We start from the raw sequence: 20,546 nt of genomic DNA, 5'->3' as shown, positions 1-20,546 counted from the left end.
TGGGAGTTTCTGTAGGGTTACACATGCGCAAGGGTATGGCTCCATCCCAGGGAGTTACGAAAGAGACAAGAACAGAAATCCCTCATCTCTGAACAAAGCCAAGAGATGCACAGGGCAGTGATGCTGAAGGGTGATGGGTAATGGATGAAGAAGGCACAGATGGAGCTCCTGATGAAACTCATGGGAGTAGTACCCTTCTTACCAAGACCTCAGTTGACTCATTTGTGGTAGAACAGTTAATTACCAGTAATTGTTTCTGAGGCTGTCCTCTCCCTCTTGTGTGACTAAAGACATATCCAGCAATGGCATCCTAGGTTCTACAAAAACCACTGCCTGCTTTTGCTTCTTTTGCCAATGTAAAGTATCTGTTTGTGGCTCTGCATCCAATTTCTCCGGTGAGTAAACAGCACTTGTGGTGTGGTGTAACCCAGCCGCAGCTCAGCCCCACACAGCCGCTCACTCCCCCCAGTGGGATGGGGAGAGAATCAGGATGGGAAATGTGAGAAAACTCCTGGGCTGAGACAAAGGCAGTTCCACAGGTAAAGGAAAAGCTACCTAGAGAGTAAAACAAGGAATTCCTTCAGCACTTTGCACAGGCAGGTGGGTGTTCAGCCATCTCCGGGACAGCAGGGCTCCATCACACATAATGGTTACTTGGGAAGACAAACACCATCACTCTGAATGCCCCCCACTTCCTGCTTCTCCCCCAGCTTTATATGCTGAGCATGATGCCCTATGATCTGGAATATCCCTTGGGTTACTCGGGGTCAGCTGTCCCGGCTGTGTCCCCTCCCAGCCTCCTGTGCCCCCCGACCCACCTACCAGTGGGGTGAGGCCTTGATGCTGTGTACGCACTGCTCAGCAGTAACCAAAACATCAAGGCTGTTTCCAGCACACATCCAAAACACAGCCCATGCCAGCTGCTGTGAAGGGAATTAACTCTCTCCCAGCCAAGCCCAGCACTTGGAAAGGCTTCATAACACTGGCACTACAAAAACTTCTCATTTACAGATGTTCCTAAGGTGCACTATGAGCAGAAAGTCTTGCAGGGGCAGGTATGATTTCAAAGCTCTAACAGTCTCCTCAAAGGGCTGAGGAGCCTCTACACCTCTACACCAGAAAACCTCCGACTTTTTCTGTCATTACAGGGATTGGGACTGTTGATGGCACCTTGGGAGACCTGGCTCTGGCTTGGGAAGTCAATTGGCATGTCCAAATGGACTGACAAGAGCCATCTCAGACCAACGAGCTGTGGCCACAGGATGGGGGGCCAAAAATGCACAGGACACATGGCAATGCCTACGAGTTACAAACTAGGAAGTCTAAGTCTTTGTGATCCAGTTACAGCAGTTAGCAAAGTTAGATCAGCTTTTCAAAGAAGAAAAAAGAAGAGATGGACGGAGGGACAGCGAAAGAGAAGGGGCAGGACACTGCTGATGGTACGAAATGACAGCATTGGGAAACGTCTGAAATCGTTGGGTCAGATGCTATGATGAAACACTACCGAGAAGCAGACATAAAATCAACACCTCTGGCATTAATGCCAATCAACAATAAGCATCTCATAGGGAAGAAGAAAGGTGCATTTCAACAATCTAATGAGGAAAATATGACTAAGGAATCACACCCTGTGAGAAAATAATTCTTATTTTTTAATAATGATGACTCAGGCTCAGTAACACAGGCAAAGCAACTGGTTCTGACGGGCAGGTCAGCAGAGAGCTACCAAGAGAAGAACAATCAGAGCTATAAAGATCAAAGTGTTGCATTATCTTCAGCATATCTATGAAAATGGGGGGGGGGGGTATCAAGGAGGAGGGTAAATGGTTTTCCACGAGTCTTCAGTCAGCCACAACACGCATCACAGATCTCATAATCCTTGTGGCTAAGAGAGGGAATGTTGCTCCAGCCACAGCTGCAAACTGTGTGCAAGCGAGATCATAAATGCAGAAAGGAACAGTGAAATCAGCTAGGAATATTGAGATGAAGTCTTATCAAAGGCTCTCATCTAAAGATGCCCCTTGTCTTAAGAGGCTTAACATTTATGTCTTCCAGAAGTTGCAGTGTCAGAGAGACGAGAGAGAGTGAGGGGATCCAAAGGGTCCTGAGGGCTGTCTCTGCTATATGAGGATAAAACCCCTACCACCAGTGGATCACAGTCAATCTCAAAACTCTTTCTCTTTTCCATCTAAAGCTTCCTCAATGGAGTCAGCTTCCAGACCCTTTTGCCTTCCATAGATAAAAAGCTCCCCTTAGCTTCCAGCTAAAACACACTCAAACCCAGATGGTGCCTTTCTTATGTGGGGACCAGGGTTGTCCTTTATCTTACAGAGGCCTGGTAGCTCCTTCCTCGAGAGCAAGCTGATAAACATCTGAGCCTCCATTTTGCTAAGTGGGAAAGAGGAATCCTTTTGCTCTCCTCTCCCAGGACAGAGCCAGTGATGCCTTATCCACCTTACACATCTATTTCAGTGTAAAACAATCTGAGAGTGAGGGGAAATTTGCACAAATCACCACTTCAAAACTCCATCACTGCGTACCTCTCACTGTGTGAGACATGAGATTAATTCCTGGAAGTGATACTACCAGAGTTTGGTGACAACAGAAATATCATTGTTTCTACAGACAGAGGTTATTCCATCAAGACTTACCACAAAGCATTCTGAAAGGCAGCACCCAGGGTGAGCTTTCTTTATAGAGAAGGACCTAAATTCATAGAGATTCCATTTCTAAAAGGGTCAGTCACTGGCAGTACTGGAGGTGAAATGGAACAAGACTCACTCTTGGGGTGCCTGAGTTCATATTTCTTCCACACTGAAACTAAAACAGAGTAACTAGGTGGTGCTTTCACCACCAGCTTGCGGACAAAAAATGACTCCAAAGAACAAAGAAGAGCCATTAAAATGAGTCTCTCTCACTAAGTAGCCAGCAACACACTATCTGAAACAAAATCTAACACACAGCCACCCACCTGAAATTACAATGTGTGCTTCAGGTGAATCAGCACACAGACACAATACCTCTGGGGAGGGCTGTCCCAAGCCCCAAAAGAAATTCCCCTTAGCACATCACTTTTGGCATGAGCACTGGGGCTGGCAAACCTCCTGGGAAGCTGGGCTGCCTTCAGCTGACACCCACCCAGCAGGCTATAAATGCCCTCAGCGAGGACACAGCCTGCACTCGCACTGTCTCCATCAAGCTTGCAGCGGGCTTTGCATTTGGGGCCGGATCTCTGATTCCTTCCACCATGAGCTGCAGCATCAAGAGAACATCCAGCACCTCTTACCGCAGCGGCGGCGGTGGCGGTGCCTGCGGTGGCGGGAGCGGCCGCAGCTCCTCCGTCTCCTGCAGGCGCTACGCCTCCTCCGTCGTCGGCGGGGGCAGCTATGGGGGGGGAGCGTGTGGCACTGTCTATGGCGGGGGCATGAGCGCAGGCAGCCTCACTGGGGGCTTTGGGGGGGGCTTTGGTGGCGGCTTTGGGGGAAGCTTTGGGGGAAGCTTTGGTGCCGGAGGGGACCTCCTGCTCAGCGGCAATGAGAAGGTCACCATGCAGAACCTCAATGACCGCCTGGCCGCCTACCTGGACAAGGTGCGAAGGCTGGAGGAAGAAAATGCTCAGCTGGAGCACCACATCCGGGAGTGGTACAGGAAACAAGCTCCCAGTGTTTCAAAGGACTACAGCTCCTATTACCAGACCATTGAACAACTCCAGAACCAGGTAGGACAGCACCAGTAACCAGCTGGAAGGACCAAGGTCTGCCCTTACAATCAGCTTTGTTTTTAAATGAGACACATTACAGCGTCAGGGACAGTGTATAAGGATGGTTCCTTATACACGCAGAGTGAAGAAGCCCAGAGAATTGGGCATCTCCCAGCACAAAAGTTCTTCTATTCTTTCCCCATCAATATATTCTTTCACTAGAATGTTTGGGGAAGCCAAAACCTTGTACACACCGGTTCCTGCGGTATGGCATAACTTTCTGCGGGCCCTGTGCAACCGCAGGAAACAACTCCAAGACCCTCAACAACACCCTGACAAAATTTGGGCCTCCTTTCTTCTGCTCCTGGAAGTCTGGGACACAGAAAGACTTCTCTCCATCTTTTCCTTTTGTAGATCATTGCTGCCACTGTGGAGAATAACAAAATGGTTCTGGACATTGATAACAGCAAGATGACAGCTGATGACTTCCGGATGAAGTGAGTATCTCTCTGGAACCTTCCATGTCATTTCATGAATCTTAAGGGATTCCTGAAAGCAGGGCACGAAACCCTGTCCCAGGTGGTGTGATCAAGCCTACACACGGTAATGAAATGAATGTGTAATGCTTCTTCTTTTCTTTTGTGCAGGTATGAGAATGAGTTGGTAATCCGTCAGACTGTGGAGGCTGACATTAATGGCTTGAGAAACATCCTGGATGATCTCACTCGCACTCGGTCTTCCCTGGAATCTGAGCTCGAGGTCCTGAAGGATGAGCTGATTGCTCTTAAGAGAAACCATGAGGAGGTACGATTCTTCAGGGTTCCCAAAGTCACATATCAGAGCAATTCAGCCTAATCTCATGTGATTGTCATTCCTTTGTGCCTTCACATTGCTCTCACCACAGACCCCAACACAAGCAATGACCCGGCCCCTTTGCTTCTCTCTTCACTCACTCTGCAGGAGATGAGGCAGCTGCAGTCTCAGACTGGAGGTGATGTGAGTGTGGAGGTCAATGCTGCCCCTGGACAAGACCTCACCAAGGTACTGAATGACCTGAGGAACGAATACGAGCAGATCATTGACAAGAACCGCAGAGAGGTGGAGCAGTGGTATGAAGTCAAGGTATGTAGCAATGACTGCTCCCATGATGGAGCACGGATGTAGCTCTGATGTAGGTAGCAGTGACTAGGGCAAAGGGGGGTGGAATGTCAGGATCTAGGGAGCAATGACTCAGATGAATCCATGAGGACAGGCTGAAAGGGAGAGCCTCCCTGGCTGTCCAGCCTCTCAGTCTGCCAGCCTGCCCACTGAAGGGACTTTCTCACCCACAAACTGTGCTGGGCTTTGCCTCCTGCAGATCGAGGAAGTCAACCGTGAGGTCACTTCAAGCAGCCAGGACATCCAGACAAGCAGCCAACAGCTCACGGAGCTGAGGCGTGAAATGCAGAACCTGGAGATCGAGCTGCAGGCGCAGCTCAGCACGGTACGTGGGGCACGGTGCCTGAGGGCACTTCCCTCCTCCCAGCGGGCACGGGCACAGCTCTGGTCCTCAACTCCTGCATTCCCACTTGCAGAAAGGCTCTCTGGAGAACTCCTTGGCAGAAACCGAATCTCGCTACGGCTGCCTGCTGCAACAGATCCAAGGGCAGATCAACTCTGTAGAGGAGGAGCTGGCCAGCATCCGCTGTGAGATGGAGAGTCAGAATCAGGAGTACAAGATGCTCCTGGGCATCAAGACCCGCCTGGAGCAGGAGATTGCTCAGTACCGGGCTCTGCTGCAGGAGGGACAGCAGGACATTGTGTATGTATTCTGTTTGCAAATAAGGGCATAAATCCTACTACAACTTTTTCTTTACTGGGACTCACAGAAGACAGAGCAGAATTTTACCAGTCTGTAGCTGAAATCTAAATACAACAGATATATTCTCAGGATCTGCACTAAAATGGGTATAACATAAACTTACTAAGCTCATCAAATACAGAGGAAAACACAGAGCACAGTTAGTGACATGTTCAGTTAATCTGTTCCTTTTGGCCTCTTTTGTGCAGAGTAATTCCTTCAGAGGAAAACCAAACTGTCCTGTACTGCCTTCTATAAGCAGATGGGCAAGCACAGCTGGGCTGTGAGAGCATAAGAGTTATTTCTACAGTCTTTTGTTACTTCTGCTTCTACCACTTTCTAGGAAAATAGAGCTGAAGGGAACAGAATATGCAATATAAAGAAATATTGGCAAGGTCCAGGAAAGGCCGAGCTGTTACCTGCACAGCAGCTCTTTGTGAATGTATTTATCATTCCCCTCATTAAAACTCCTTTCCTTGCACAGAACATCTCAAGGAGCTCTCCAAGGAGGGGGAATGTCCTCCCACACTTCTTATTCTACTTCCTACTCTCATGGGCAATCCAGTGAGAAGGCAGGTAAGAAACATGTTCCAAAGAGGATCCTAATTTATCCTGCTTCCCTGGCTTTCATATTTTTGCTTCATCCCTTTTCCTGCTGGTACTACCCAGTACCAGCAATCACAATGGGGATTAAAGCATTCACAACCAAATCTCTTAATTTCAAGGTGTCTTAGCTGCAGTTACAGGAGCAAGCTAAGCTGCTTTCCCAGGCTTTTGGTAACAGAGATGGACACTTACATGGATACATTTGAAACATCAGTGCTGCAAGAGACTCTTGATTTCCCCATCAGAGTAATGCTTTCTTCTTTCATTCCACAGGGCAGTCACGAGTGTATTAAGACACCACTGATGCACTGGTCTTCCCTGATTGAAGAAGTCACCAGAGCACCAGACACAGCAGCACTGCTCCCCTGCCCAGCACACACTGCCCTGCACATGTTACCCCTGAAGTCAAGATGAACCATTTCTAGGACTCTCCTAAAATTATCTCCTTTTTCCTTTTATACTGTGCTTCATGTGCAGCCACCATATGTACATGCACTTCTCCGCAGTGCAGTTGGTGATCTACTTTCTGCCTCTAATAAAACTTTACTCTTCTGCAATGCAAAGAAAACTGTGTCCGACAATCTCTTTGGTATATTAATATTGTATTTAAATGATATATATCTTCAGGGAGAAATTAAGGCTGGGTGTATATGTCAGATGGTCGCAAAGAAATGCGTGAATCCTAACTCCATCAGATGATGTAGGGATAAAAGATCAGAGAGGAACGAATACATTCACGTTAAACTCAAGAGTGACACCTGTAGGAAGAACAAGGGATGGGTAAAGCCCCTTTTCAGAGAGTGCACCATCGCAAGGGCTGTGCAAGTCCCTGCTCTGCCGGTTCAGCAGCTGATCTGAAACAATGAGGATACATTAACCCCAACATTTCACGCAATTTTTGTCATATCAAAACCATTTTCACTTGGGTCACTGAAGGAGGAATCAGTCCTCTCCTGGCAGCTTCCAGACGAGGGCTCTTCCTAAACTTGTTCAATAAAAGCAAAGGATTTGTTCAGGAAATGGGCGATGAGTGGAAGAAAGAAGCTCTCCTTATAACACTAAGTTCCAGTGTTAGGATGATTCCTCCTGACATGTCGGATGATCTGGGCTCAGGTCTTTTATCTGCTGATTCAAAATAAAGGAACTGTGTTCTCTTACTGCCTAGGCCAGTATACCCAGCTCCACGGTTCTAGTGCTCTGGCGGGATGGCTGGAGGGTGGCAGGGTAGAGGCAAGGCTCAACCATTCCTACTAAATCTGCTCCCCTTCCGGTAACACATTGACATTCTTTGGGCTCAGCAGGGGAAGACAAATGGGTGCAATATCCCACTCAAACCCCACAAATCCCTGTTTCACCCTTTGATCTGCAGTGGGAGAAAGCAGCTGAACAGGGTCCACCACCTCTGGGTGAGTGACTCAGCTGCCCAGGAACGCAGGGTGGGTCTCACAAGCTTCGTTGTTCTCTGAGCAGCACAAGAAGCAAGTTTTTATTTTGCCCAATAGCTTTTCCCTTGCCCATGGGTTTGCAAACAGGTTCAGGTCACGGAAAACATCACCTTCTTGGATAATTTATTTAAAAAGGCATCAAACTCTCTACATGTTACAAACCAAAGCTGAATCTTCAGCACAGCAGTGAAGAGAGATGAGTCAGAGAAACTATTTCCCTAGAAAACAAAGGAGATTTGTAAAGTCAAAGCAAAAATGCCTCTCCCGTGAGTCACAGCAGGACTCATGCTCTGACCAAGCTAACAGAGGCTCATCTTCTGCTTTATGCTCCATGTTACTTCTCGTATCAACCAGTGCTGATTACCTCAAAACCCAGGCCTAAACCTCAGCATCAGCCAGCTAGAATGGACTGTGGGATGAAATAGCTTCTCTGACCATAGCTGGAATAGAAAGAACATTTCTGATCCCAGAAAGGAGCTGGGCTGAGCCGAGCCAAGCACACCAGCCTCCGGCTTTCCTTTGGCTTTACTTGGTGGAGTTACCAGTCAGGACTTACCAGGGCATAGTCTGCTCACTGTAATATCAAACCCCATCACAACAAGACAGGGTGAGCTGGAATCAGTCTGCATTGGCAGCGTTGACACCAGGGAATGCAGTTCTGCTCCCCTGACTAACCCCACAGGAGAACGCAGTGCAAGCTGAGTCAGCCAGAGTGTGGCGGTTCCCACAGCATCCTCTAGTGACAAATACAGAGAACATACCACAGGATTTGGGACAGAAACTGTTCAAAACAGTCTCAAAGTTAAATTCAGGCCTCAGACCTGGGAAGCAGTTGAACAGCTCAAATAAGAATAAAATTGATATGTTTTCCAACATTGTGACACCAGAGGAGGTAATAAACCAAATGGACAGTAAAAAGATTAGAAATTAACTCATTACAAGGGACAGGGAAAAGAAAAAGGAAATACACGTTTCACATAATTCTGTCTGAAGGTTTTGAGTTAATTCCATGCGAAATCAGTAAACTCAGGTTCCATCCAAACCTCCTGGATTGTCCTTTCATGCATTGAGTTAGCCTTGAATTTGCTTTGTGTCCCTTTTCAACTCATTTAGCAGCAACAGGGCCTGGTGCAGCCAGCCAGGAGCATGGCAAGGAGCAGGAGTTTGTTAAGGATGAAGTTGAATTAAATGCTGTTGTGTTTTAAAAGGAGGCCTGTAGGGGGGACTGTGGAGATACAGACACTTGGTGCTGTCACTGTTGCCAAAGGTTGTGGACGTTATAATCTTTGGGTGTGTTTGAGTTTCTTAATTCTGGAAATTAATCATCCCCACCTGCACAATGCAACAACTTCAGGAGGTTTGATGAAGATGACAGGGGGAAATAAAGAAGAAACCAAACCGAGAACCTGAAATGAGTGGACTGAGTTTTCTGAGGGGCTCACGCTGGATGGGGCCATGCAGGACCTAGTCCCACGGGAATGCTGCTGTTTCCAAAGGCTGACAGGCACAGCAGCCTGCTGCTCCGGGGTCTCGCAGCTTTGTCTCCTGCACTCCTGGCTCCAAGGACATGGTACCCCCAGGCACAGCCTGGCCAGGCTCCTCCACTCCACTCAGCCCTTGCAGGGCAGGGTCCCCCCTGCACCTCCCACATCAAGGGATGGAAGCAGAATCTGATTGACTGGGCTTCTGGTGAAAAATCAGGTGAGAGGAAGCTACTTCTGTGATACTCCTCACAGTTACCAGCCTACCATCATGAAAACAGCAGCAGGAAGTTAAGCGAGTACAAACCTTCCTGTAGGAAAACCCTTTCTGTGTTCCAAGTAAGACATTTCTATGAAGTTCCATGTAATACAAAACATCCCAACAAACCTCCACATTTCTTAAGTATTCTCAGCCTATGACAGACATCGAGAGCAAACGCTCCCTGTGAACAAAGAGCAAATGCTCTCTACAGTGAACGTGCAGCTCCAAGAGTGCAGGGGCTGACTCCCCTGACTGGTTTAGTGCTGCCTAAAGAGAAGTTTATGGAGGCTGCAATTACTCCTAATGAGCCACATTTAGGAGCCCACGCTCGGAGCTGCCGTGCGAAGGTTGGCTCCAGGGAACACCTTTCCCCTGGCACACTCTCCAGCCCTGGCAGCCGGAGCCAGGCTGTGGATCAAAGGCGCTCACAGCCTTATTCACACAACGTTTCTGCCGTGAGTTCAGTTCTCTCCCACAACCCCACGTCACACTGTCAGAAGTTACAGCAGCACCAGAAAGTTCATGGTGATTCCACACAAAGATTTTAAACAAATGCCGATGCTTCCTTTCTGTTGAAAATGCTCTTAGGAATCACGGCAGCAGAATTTGAGAGGTTATACCAGTTATTAAAGATGAACCCATTAGAAAAGAGTGAAAAGGCACTAAGCAGGTATTCCAGTCAGCTTGATTTGGGGGTGATGGGCTGCCCCAAACATCTAGGCAGCCAACGCAGACCTTACTTTGTGCTTAAAGAAAGATTTAAAGCTAAATCCAAGTGTCTGAGGCTGCTGGGAAACCACAGGTCTCAGTGCCAGGGCTGCCCAAGAAGGGAATGCACCCAAAACACACTGACTGTGACACTGCCTGTAAGCTACTCCTGTTTGAAAACAGAGCAGACTGTTCAGCACAGTTAGAAATCCCCCCTCCTGTCCCCAGGGGTGTGGGACCACACTGGGCTGACACCCCAGGGCTGCTGAACACGTTTCCTGTGAGCTGGCAGTCACCAGGAGAAAAGCTGGTTTAAAACAGCTCCCTGGCAGCAGCTCCTCGAACCAGTGGCTCCACAACTTGCTCTCATAGAGCAACAGAGCTGGGTTTTCTCACTGAACCTAACAGAGATCTGGAGACTCTTAAGAGTTTCCCTCAAGCAAAAGCCAGTCTGAAACCACTGCAGGATCAGCAGAGCCCCAGCCCAGCTGAGAGGATCCATCAGCAGGGTACAAAGAGCTCCTCATTTCTCACGTTTCATGCTCACACAGCAAAATCTCTTCCCTTACTGGAAGCTGTGGATTGTCCCAATGACCAAAATATGCTCTCATAAAATTATTAAAAGAAATAATAACACATGGGCATATGAATACAAATCTATGCAAATCTATGAACCCATAACCATAGATCTAAATAATGAAAACACAAGTGTGCTCCCCACATGCTTTACAGACACAAACAGAATAAAGCAGCTCATCTCTCTGTGTATGAATCCAGCCTGCTCTGTGTTTCTAGCAAGTCTGGGATTATATTTTGTTTAGCAGGAATTTTCCATGTGGCCTATGGGAACCCCCGCCCCGGGGCCCTCCTGCATGTGAATCAGGCAGCCCTGCAGCTGGCCCAGCCAGCATCCAACACGGACTTGCTTCCTCTGAAGCCAGGGACAGGTTCAGTCTATTTGCTTTTGGCACTGCCTGTTGAGCTGCCTGCAGAAACCTGACTTTTGGAACCCAGCCTCTCAGCAGTTAGACCTTGGACTCAATAGTAGTTTCCAGCCCCATCATACCTTGTTGAGATGTACCAGCCAGATAACAGCATAAAGGAAGTATAAAAATACAGCCAGTGACTTATCTTTCATTCATCTGAGCATGGTGTCTTAACTGATCCTTTCTTCCCACACCAGTTTTAAACCTGCTAGAAGAAAATCTGCTTCCTTTCCTAGCTCAGGTACCTCACCCCCTGATGTGCACTACAATTATAGTTCTGGATTAAGAGGGAAGTCAAGAGTTTAAAGGTATTTCTGTTTCTAGGGAAACAGAGACAACACTGAGGTATTGCAAAAGCACACACCATGTCCAGCTTCAAGGAGTTAAGTATTTGCATTGCTCTCAGCTATTGAAGTGTTTTGAGTTCTTTATGATTTGTTGCCTGTTTTCCTCATACTGATCCCTTCCAGGACCTCACTTCTCATCCCTTTCACTGCAGACACAGGGCACCTCGTGCATGTCTCTTCACCAAATCACATTCCCTCTGCTTGGCAAAAGTAGCATTTTTGAGGAAGAGAACACTGCTACTCCCTGCCCCTGCACCCCCTCCTTCCAACTGCTCCCAGCCCGCTGCATGTGCTGGGACCTGCCTCGCAGCACATCAACACTCTTGTCTTTGGATCTGCTGGCACAGACAGTGAAAAGATGGCAACGTGAGGCTTGTGAGGATTATGAAAAAGATTAATGATGGGATATAAAAGCAAGAAAGCCAAGAATTGTAGCTTCAGCTGACATTCAACACCGTTATTTTAGTCCCAGCTGCAGAGAAACTGTTATCATTGGTTCTGCTCACAGCAAGGCTGAAAGAAAAAAAAACAGAAAGTTTTGTGTTTGAATTAAAGTGATTCAAAGGTTTCATGCCCACGATCTTCAGGAGGAGAGCAAAGCGTGTGAAGCTGGCGCTTTAAGAAGGCAAATGACCCGATCAGCAGGGTGGGACAGCCAAAGCTTTCGTGAGCAAGAGAAGAGATGAAGAGTGAGAATGTGCACACAGAAGAGCCCAGAAGCCCATTTTCACTGATGGAAGCAGAGGCAGAAAGAATGAATTCTCAGAAGGGATAAACACTTGAAGATTTCCAAGGCGAATTCAGAACAATAACCTGGCCTTGCTCATTCGTCCACAGAGGCATCTGTGGAATCTCAGGCACTGATAAAGTAGGTTAGAATGTTCAGAGAGTTCAATTTATTGTAAGTGCATTGGCGGTCCCTAGAAGCAAATTGAGCAGGATGTGAGAAGAGTGAAGGATTCACCAGTGTCACTCAAGGACAATAAAAAACGGGTTTCAGGACAATGAATAAAAATACCCTGAAACAATGTGAACACTGACAGAGCAGCAGTGACAAGTAACACAGAGCAGGCAAAGGAGATGCAGAACCAGGCCTCAGGCAGGAGCTTGGCCCTGGGCTGCTTCCACCAGCCTTCTGGATGACTTTACCTTAAAAAAATGTGTCTCTCCTTCATGTGCTTATCTCCCTCTGATAAGATGCAGATAAAGGAAATTCCCTCTCTTAGCCATCCCTTGTATTTTCTTTAGGGAAAAGCTGACCCTGTAATAAATTAGGTTTATTGCAGTGGGAGAAAAAAAGAGCTACGTGGAATGACAAAAGCGCATTCTTTCTTAGCAAATACTTTGCCACACTAAAGGCTTTTTCCAAGCTTTTAAGTTTATGTTATCACCTCCAGAGAGTCCAAACCAAAACAAGCACATGCAGCCATGGAGGTAAAAGACAGATGGAAAGTTAAAAGAAAACCAAAAGCTTTCTGAAAATTTAGATGCAGTTTTAGTGAAAATGCTGCTTGAAAGACTGATTTGATACTGGAAGCTTAGGATACGTTTGGTGGTACAAATGAGATTCAATAGTAACTCCACTGGACAGTGTCTCCCAAGCTGCTCCTCTCCTGACACTTCCAGGTGTACTTCCAAGCTGCCATGAAGAATGACAGTTCAGTCTGGGGGAGCTTTATACCCATGTGTTGAAGCAAACCCAACCTGCTGGCAGCACACTGCCAGTGTTCTCACAGTGCAGGCTATTGCACCTTCACTCAGGGGTATCAGAGGGAATGCAGAGCACTTCCTGATCCCAGCTGTCATGAACTGGATCATAAAATATTAGGCAGCATCTTACATGTGTATTTCACTTTGCAAAGCCCAAAATACACTACTTGGAGGTCCTGACATGGGAGGTGAGGCCGGAGTACCAAGAGGGAAGGATGTTCCTCTCTCCTTGAAGCAAGAGATGAAGCAGACTACGCTGGTATCTGTTCTTTAAGCTTCCCGCATGGCTGTGCAGTGAAGAAAAGCACATGGTATATTCCAACTGTGGATTTCATGTTTAACAATGAAATACCTGGTCTTCTGAAGCTCTCCTGTCTGCAGGCAGACTGTAACTGTCTGCTGCTATTATTCCACCTATGCACAGGCCTTGGAACAGTTACCTGCTGGGCTGGTTTTTCCTACCCAGGGCTGAGGAGGACATTCAGATCTATAGGAGATCTGAATGACAAACTGAAGGGCTCCTGTACGCCTAGGAAAGGCTGTACAGCCTCTGCAGAAAGAAAAGCACTGGGCTGTACTGTGCCCACGCTGCACAGCCCCACGGAGCTTGGTTTACACACTGTATATATCAAGTACTACATTGTGTGCCTGACTCACTGCACAATTCCTCTTCCTGCTCCAGCCTCAGAATTAGATACAGACCAATGGGGGTGCTGAGCAGGTGCCTTGGCCAGCTTCCAGTCTGTGTATTTGTTCTTTTACCCTCCCTGTATTTGCCCTGCAGTTGGACATTTCTCTCTGTACACAGTGAGCACAGCAGTAATGGGTGGTGCAGAAAGGCCCCTGCACAGAGTACTCATTTCACTTGGCTTATCTTTAATTCTTTCTGTTGGTATTAAATGAATTCCTCATTGAAACATCACTTCATGCATCTGTGCCTCTAAGTTCTGTTTAGTGGGAACACTTGCTGGTAGCAGAACTTCTGCTGGTTCTGGTGCCTCCCTGAAGCTGCACATGCAGGAAGGGCAGCTCACTTCCTCCTTCTTCAAAGAGCTCCTCTGAGGAAAACCAGGATCCTTCAGACCAGGCATGCTGTCTGTCAGCCCCCCTCTTCTACTGTCAGACCAAAGGAACAAAGAGCAGAAAAGAAAGAGTGAAGATGTTACTTCTGAAAGAGTTTTTCTGAGGGGAAGTAAGCAAAACGGAGGGGTGGGAACCTGCTCTATCCAGGTCTGCACACGTTGTTCACCATTTGGGCTCCTTTCAAGCTCTGTTATCAGTCTAACAATTACTAACTCCCTCTTTCCTGGGATCACATGAAGAAAGTCTTTGTGTGCCTTGGCTGTGGGTAGGCGCTGGCTGCAGCGGGACGGGCACCCCAGCCCTTTGTCTTCATGTGGCTAAACTGTAACTAGACTGAAGAATGCTCCTCGTGGGGGGGGGGGACCTGCTCTGAACCCCACCTTCTGCCTCAAGAGGCAGCAGTCAGGGGGAGGGAATCAGCACCTGTATGTGAAGGTATTTGGGAATGAAACAGCCCACTGCACTGCTGCTGACCAATGAGAGGGGTTGCCTTGCTGGCAGAAGGCTTAAGGCTGATAAATTCCATGGGTCTCAGATAACACATTCTGGAGACAACTCCCATTGTAGCAGGCATAAAAGAGCTGTGGTGGGGGAGCAGAGACACTCCTGCTGCAGGATCACCGACTGTGGGAGCCGAGGCTTCGGTCAGGTCCTTGCTGTTTCTTACCATGGCCAGTTACAGCTTCAGGCAGTTCTCCTCTTCAGTGGCAGGGGGACCTGGCATCTCCTCAACCCGGTTCGGAGGCTCCTTCAGGGCCCCCAGCATCCACGGGGGCTCTGGAGGCCGGGGGGTGTCAGTCTCTTCTGCTAGGTTTGTCTCTTCAGGCCTAGGGAGCAGCCTGGGAGGGGGATATGGAAGTACTTTCAGCAGCAGCTTCAGTGGTGGGTTTGGTGGAGGTCTGGGTGGTGTGGATGGCCTCCTCTCGGGCAACGAAAAGGCAACGATGCAAAGCCTGAACGAGCGCCTCGCATCCTACCTGGAGAAGGTGCGAGCTCTGGAAGAGGCAAACTCGGATCTTGAAACTAAAATCCGAGACTGGTACCAAAAACAAGGCCCAGGCCCAGCTCGGGACTACAGTGCCTATTACAACACTATTGAAGACCTTCGAGACAAGGTAGGTGCTAGTATTTATTTCAAATCATTTTAGATTTGCACTTAAGTGGGAAGCATAAAAACCCGAGAACACCCAGAAGGCACTGCGGTGTCTGGAAAGGAGAGGAAGATGAAATGAGTATGCAGGGATGGGGCAAGGAAAGGAAATCACCAGCATGGAATTACCTACTCTTCAAGTATTAGCCAAGAGGATGTGCAAAGCAGTCAGTCTGAGATGCCTTAGTACTTAATTCTCTGATAAAAGCATCTATATATTTATATATGCACACATATACACACTTGCTGGTCATCTACACGTATATGACCTCTGAATAGATACATGGCCATATATATTCTGATCAATATAAAGAGAGTCAAAAGTGACAGCAACCTGCCTGCCTCTGTAAGCTGCTACATGCCACACAGCTTGAAGGACCTGAGGCACACATACACTGCTTTAACAGGAACAATACAAATCTGTGAAGGAGTTTTGTAAATGTGGAGACAGTGGCTCAAGATTTCATCATCACAGATTTATTTTCCTTTCACGCTTCACTTCCTTAAGCTTGGAACTGAAGTATTGCAGTATAGGTGCTGAAACAGGCAGCTTATGCAAGAAGGAAGTGGCAGACATGCAGTATCAATCCCACATCTAAATGTAGGATTTGCCCCAACAGCTCATGGGTACCCGATAACAGATTACTTGGAGATGATGCACACCCTGGAAAACAGAGGTAGCAGCTGATTAAGCTATATAAATAAATGAATGAAAACTGGAGGTTCAGTTTTCCCAGCTCAGCCTGGAGGTCATGACCATTCCCACACTTTCTCCTTGCTTCAGTCATTCACATTCTGCACTGAATTTAAACCTGAGCTAACGGGACAGGCAGAACTGGCAATGAGATTTTCTCCTTATGTCTTTTACTCCCCTTAGTTAGGGGAGAGAAAATGTTGCTCCTGATGGTTTTGCGGGTGACTTTTTCAGTTTTAAAAGTGGCAGGCAAAACCAGACACGATTTCAAGGTAAGAATTAACAGAGATTATCTCTAAATAAACAAAATTTCCTGTAGAGGCTTTCATGAGGCATTAGAAGAATCAATAAACACTGTCCTGGATACTCTAGGAAATAAAAACGTGTTCAGAGACTGGGCAAATGGAACATGATCTCGTACAGTTTATGATACACAAAATGTCATTTGTTTTAAAACCATACAGACCTTGTAACCGCTTCCCACTGCTAAGAAAACACGGCATGAGAACAGATCCTGCTAGGAGGAGTCTGCTGGCCTGGCTGCCCTGCAGCTCTGCAGGGAACTGCTTTCTTGCTGCAGTCCTACCCCCAGGCTCACCCAAATCCTCTCAATCTAAGACAGCACATGGTTATGTCTCACTGCGGGACTTGTAGCTAAAAGCCTCTTCATATGCCAGATAAGAGGAAGAGGATGTACCCATACCCAACACTCGTGGCTCAAGTGCGGTGATAAACCTGTGCTATGTATTTGTTGTAGATCATTGATATTTCCCTACCGAGACCAAATGAAATACACTTTTATTTGGTGCAGCTGCAAGTGAACCAGGATCTTAACTCTTCTATCTTCACATCAGGGCAGAACACACACAGTTGTTTTCAGCCTCAGCAATGAACTCCTTTTGTTTGTAGATCCTTGATGCCACTATCGACAACGCAAGGATGGTCCTGCAGATTGACAATGCCAGGCTGGCTGCCGACGACTTCAAAACCAAGTGAGTCATTTCTCACAGGAAAAAAGTAAAAACCTGTGTTGAGCCAAAGGGCAGTAGCTGTGAAAGAGAAAGGAATGCCTATAAAACCTCTGTATGAGCACGAGTTTGAACCAGTCCTTGGAAGTTCAGCCTTAAAGCACCATCTCCACCATGGAAAATTTGGTACCGTGTAAGATACGTGGAGAAAAGTTTAATGCTGGGCAACATTTGCTACATCACAAACCCCATAAACTCAGAACCACCTACAGCAGGTGATGCCTGTGGTGGTGGGCTGGCTCAGTCAGCTCACCTCAGCAGCCTGGCTTTGCTTTGTCGAGGTTTGAGACGGAGCAGGCTCTGCGCATGAGCGTGGAGGCCGACATCAACGGCCTGCGCAGGGTCCTGGATGAGCTGACCCTGGCCAGGGCGGACCTGGAGCTGCAGATCGAGAACCTGAAGGAGGAGCTGGCCTACCTCAAGAAGAACCACGAGGAGGTAAGAAAAAGTGTGGAAGTAACATTAGAAAAGCAGCATGTTTAAATGGGGAGTCCCCCAGGATTGTCCTGGGCTCTCCAACAGTGAAGGCAAGAGTTCTGTGTAGACTGGGAAACTAAAGATCCCCTTGCAAGTGTTTAAGGGGAGTCAGTCAGAAAATATGGAGGGTTCGTATGTTTTCAGTTTATGATCGTACCCTCTTTTGTCTTCCTTTGCCATGTCCACACAGGAAATGAGTGCCCTGGGAGGGCAAATAGCTGGCGAAGTCAGCGTTGAACTGGACTCTGCTCCAGGCATTGACCTGTCCAAGATCCTGGCTGACATGAGAGACCAGTACGAAGTCATGGCTGAGAAGAACAGGAAGGATGCTGAGGCCTGGTTCCACAGCAAGGTAGAAAAATCTCCCCACTGTACAAATACCAAAACAATCCAGGGAACAAAACTGCTGTGAAAGCCTTAGGGCCTCTGCTTGGAGGCCCCACATTTCTCCTGTAATGGGTTCTCTGTTTCAGACTGAGGAGCTGAACCGCGAAGTCGCTATCAACACTGAGCAACTTCAGAGTAGCCAGTCTGAAGTCACTGACCTGCGTCGCACCCTCCAAGGACTGGAGATAGAACTTCAGTCCCAGCTCAGCATGGTACGTTACAACCCACGCTGCATGGGCATCCCCCCTGGGAGGGTACCTATTCCCCTCCCTCCGCACAGTCCTGAACCTGCCTGCAACCTTTTTGTGGTCTCCCTCCACCCCCCTGCACGCAGAAAGCGGCTCTGGAGAGCACCCTGGCAGACACGGAGGGGCGATACAGCGCCCAGCTCGCGCAGATCCAGGGCCTCATCGGCACTGTCGAGGCGCAGCTGGCTGAGCTCCGAGGGGACATGGAGCGCCAGAACAGCGAGTACAAGATCCTCATGGATATCAAGACTCGCCTTGAGCAAGAGATTGCTACTTATCGACAGCTCCTGGAAGGCCAGGAGTCCCAGTAAGTAACTGCTCACTGCAGAAAACCTGTCTGTTTAGCCCCATGCCATGGTGCTCCTTAGCCACAGCACCACAGCAAATGCAACCTGCAACAGTCCTGGGCTTCTACAGTTTTTCTGGACCACGGTGGAGCTAGAAATGTTACGACTCCCATTCACACTGAGCTCCTCAAAGAGCTGCTAAACAAAAAGGCAAACTGACAAGCAGCACTAGAGGTTAAATGCAACTAACAGTTAGAGTGGGAACTCGGAATTGTCTGCTTGACAGTCAGGAAACAGTGCAGCCAGTAATGTTTTACAGAGCAGAAGGATCAACACCAAGTTCCCATAAACTTCCCGTTACCAGTTAAATAGCTCTTGCCTCAGAGTAATCTGTATGGAAGAGGATACTCTCAAGGGAAGGCAAACAAGCCATTGCAGCCAGCCATGGAGTGCACCTCCCACATGGGAACCCACTTACTGCCAGTTCCCAGAAAGCTCAAGGAGGAAAATATCTCATAGCCTGGAACAAAAAGGAGGAGTTGAAAGATTTTTATTTCCTCTCTTCCTTCTTTTCCATAATTTTCTTTTCCCACTGCAGTTGTTAAAAGATACATTTCCTACAACCATGCTCTCTCCTGAGCTGAAAGGGAGAGCACGGAGATGACCCTCCCTTTACTGTCCATATACAAAATGTGCCTGATTGATTGTAGAGAATGTGCTTTCGTGCAGCCTCATCCCAGGCAGCATTTGATGTGTTTCATTTCAACTGTTCTCTCTGTGTTCTACAGGATGTTTGGCTCCTCTTCTGGAATTGCTGGTAAGAATCCCTGCTCTTTCAGGAAACCTTTACATTGTACATTATGGTAGTTGTGTCCATTATAGAGACTGGGCTGCTGCACTGATTTGTGTCACAAAAAAAAAGATCTGATAAGTAACAAATTATGACTCTGGGCAGAATTTAGCAAATTTCAGTCCTTAAAAGATGTTACACATCTGAAAACAATCTCTGACTATGCTACAGGAAACATCAAGTAAAGCCCAAAAGGGTTAATCATTCCCCCACATGAAAGGGTACAAGAGATTTAAGCTTGGCCAGCTCAGGGGAACTGTATGAACACGCAAGTCAAACTTGCCTTGAGCTTTTAAAGGTCTGCTATATTGTAAAGGTGATGCGTGATTCAAATCGATGCTATGAAGAAGCTTCTGAGATACGGGAATGAGAGATGAGACGTAAACTAAGCTCAGTGCCCACTGCAGTGTCTGTGTGTTACACCGAAGTAATCACTGTTCTTTCTCTTCCTATTAATGTAGACAAAAGAGACAAGCTGGCAGATAGAAAACAGCTCTGAAATCCTCCAGATGTCACCCTCAAAGTGAGAAAAAGCAGACACCACAGGGGAATTGAAACGGAGGAATCATTCTGCACTGCTGGAAATTACTGTCTGAAAGCACAGAGAATTCTTGGCCACACTAAGTTTTGGTAGATTGATCACGTAGTGGTGATTAGTTTGTGATTTGGGTTAGCTTTTCAATTACTTCTAGATCTTTCCTGTACTGAACTGCTGTATCTACTCTAATAAAGATGACCTTTTTCCGCAATCTTAGCTTCTCTGGGGTTATACAATAATTGTTCCTGAAGGTATTATTCCTGAAGTTTGGCTTTCATCAGGCAGTAAACAGCCAGCCAGCCTCCCCAAGAGCTTCATGTTCACAGTGGCTGGAGCTCCATCTCCAATGTCTTCCAGCCCCTCTTGCTGGTGGGAGCTCTGAATAGGGAGGAAATGAAACCCTCAGCTCCTCAGAGTGGGGGACAGAAAAGTGAGCTCAGCTCCTACCAGCAGCAGCTGTGCACTCTGCAGAGCAGCCCTGAGGTGTCCAGTGATTCTGGTTAAGAAGCAAGAGCTGGGAGATGTTTTGTTAGGGGGAAACGCGAAGCTGTTAAAATGACTTGAAAATAACTCCTGCAGAAACAGTGAGAGACTTCACTCACTGTCTGAGTTCACACCGGGGTAACAAACCTTCAGTATCAATTTTAGCCACCTTCGCTCTCACCACTGAGAGGATATTATATATTATCTGAGCTGAATTTCTAAATGTGATCACTTTT

The 20,546-nt window shown here is 47.5% G+C and overlaps 2 protein-coding genes across 2 annotated transcripts; both read left to right on the top strand.

Moving 5' to 3' along the window:
• Positions 1-3,247: 3,247 nt before the first annotated feature.
• On the top strand, positions 3,248-6,657 carry LOC133281762 (keratin, type I cytoskeletal 16-like). The gene is made up of 8 exons (XM_061477566.1): positions 3,248-3,718; positions 4,115-4,197; positions 4,348-4,504; positions 4,661-4,822; positions 5,058-5,183; positions 5,275-5,501; positions 6,025-6,116; positions 6,420-6,657. Exons 1-8 carry the CDS (start codon positions 3,248-3,250, stop codon positions 6,437-6,439), a joined length of 1,338 nt encoding a protein of 445 aa, XP_061333550.1. The 3' UTR covers positions 6,440-6,657.
• Positions 6,658-14,633: 7,976 nt separating this feature from the next.
• LOC133281691 (keratin, type I cytoskeletal 19) lies at positions 14,634-20,043 on the top strand. Its single transcript, XM_061477471.1, has 8 exons — positions 14,634-15,283; positions 16,922-17,004; positions 17,322-17,478; positions 17,708-17,869; positions 17,991-18,116; positions 18,239-18,459; positions 19,228-19,256; positions 19,751-20,043. Exons 1-8 carry the CDS (start codon positions 14,837-14,839, stop codon positions 19,786-19,788), a joined length of 1,263 nt encoding a protein of 420 aa, XP_061333455.1. The 5' UTR covers positions 14,634-14,836; the 3' UTR covers positions 19,789-20,043.
• The last annotated feature ends 503 nt before the right edge of the window (positions 20,044-20,546 follow it).

The sequence above is a fragment of the Pezoporus flaviventris genome, unplaced genomic scaffold (genome assembly GCF_033815535.1).
Source record: "Pezoporus flaviventris isolate CSIRO_AGI_PZ_B2104156 unplaced genomic scaffold, CSIRO_AGI_Pfla_v1 ptg000107l, whole genome shotgun sequence".
NCBI classification, from domain to species: Eukaryota; Metazoa; Chordata; class Aves; order Psittaciformes; family Psittacidae; genus Pezoporus; species Pezoporus flaviventris.
Note: the sequence above shows the minus strand (reverse complement) of the source record. Positions and strands in the feature narration are given on the sequence as shown.

Coding starts and splice junctions, on each gene's coding strand:
- LOC133281762 (XM_061477566.1), top strand. CDS start 3,248: ATGAGCTGCAGCATCAAGAGAACATCCAGCACCTCTTACCGCAGCGGC. Junction 4,823..5,057: donor AGCAGTGGTATGAAGTCAAG/GTATGTAGCAAT, acceptor TGCCTCCTGCAG/ATCGAGGAAGTCAACCGTGA. Junction 5,502..6,024: donor GAGGGACAGCAGGACATTGT/GTATGTATTCTG, acceptor TTCCTTGCACAG/AACATCTCAAGGAGCTCTCC.
- LOC133281691 (XM_061477471.1), top strand. CDS start 14,837: ATGGCCAGTTACAGCTTCAGGCAGTTCTCCTCTTCAGTGGCAGGGGGA. Junction 17,005..17,321: donor GCCGACGACTTCAAAACCAA/GTGAGTCATTTC, acceptor TGCTTTGTCGAG/GTTTGAGACGGAGCAGGCTC. Junction 18,460..19,227: donor CTGGAAGGCCAGGAGTCCCA/GTAAGTAACTGC, acceptor TGTGTTCTACAG/GATGTTTGGCTCCTCTTCTG.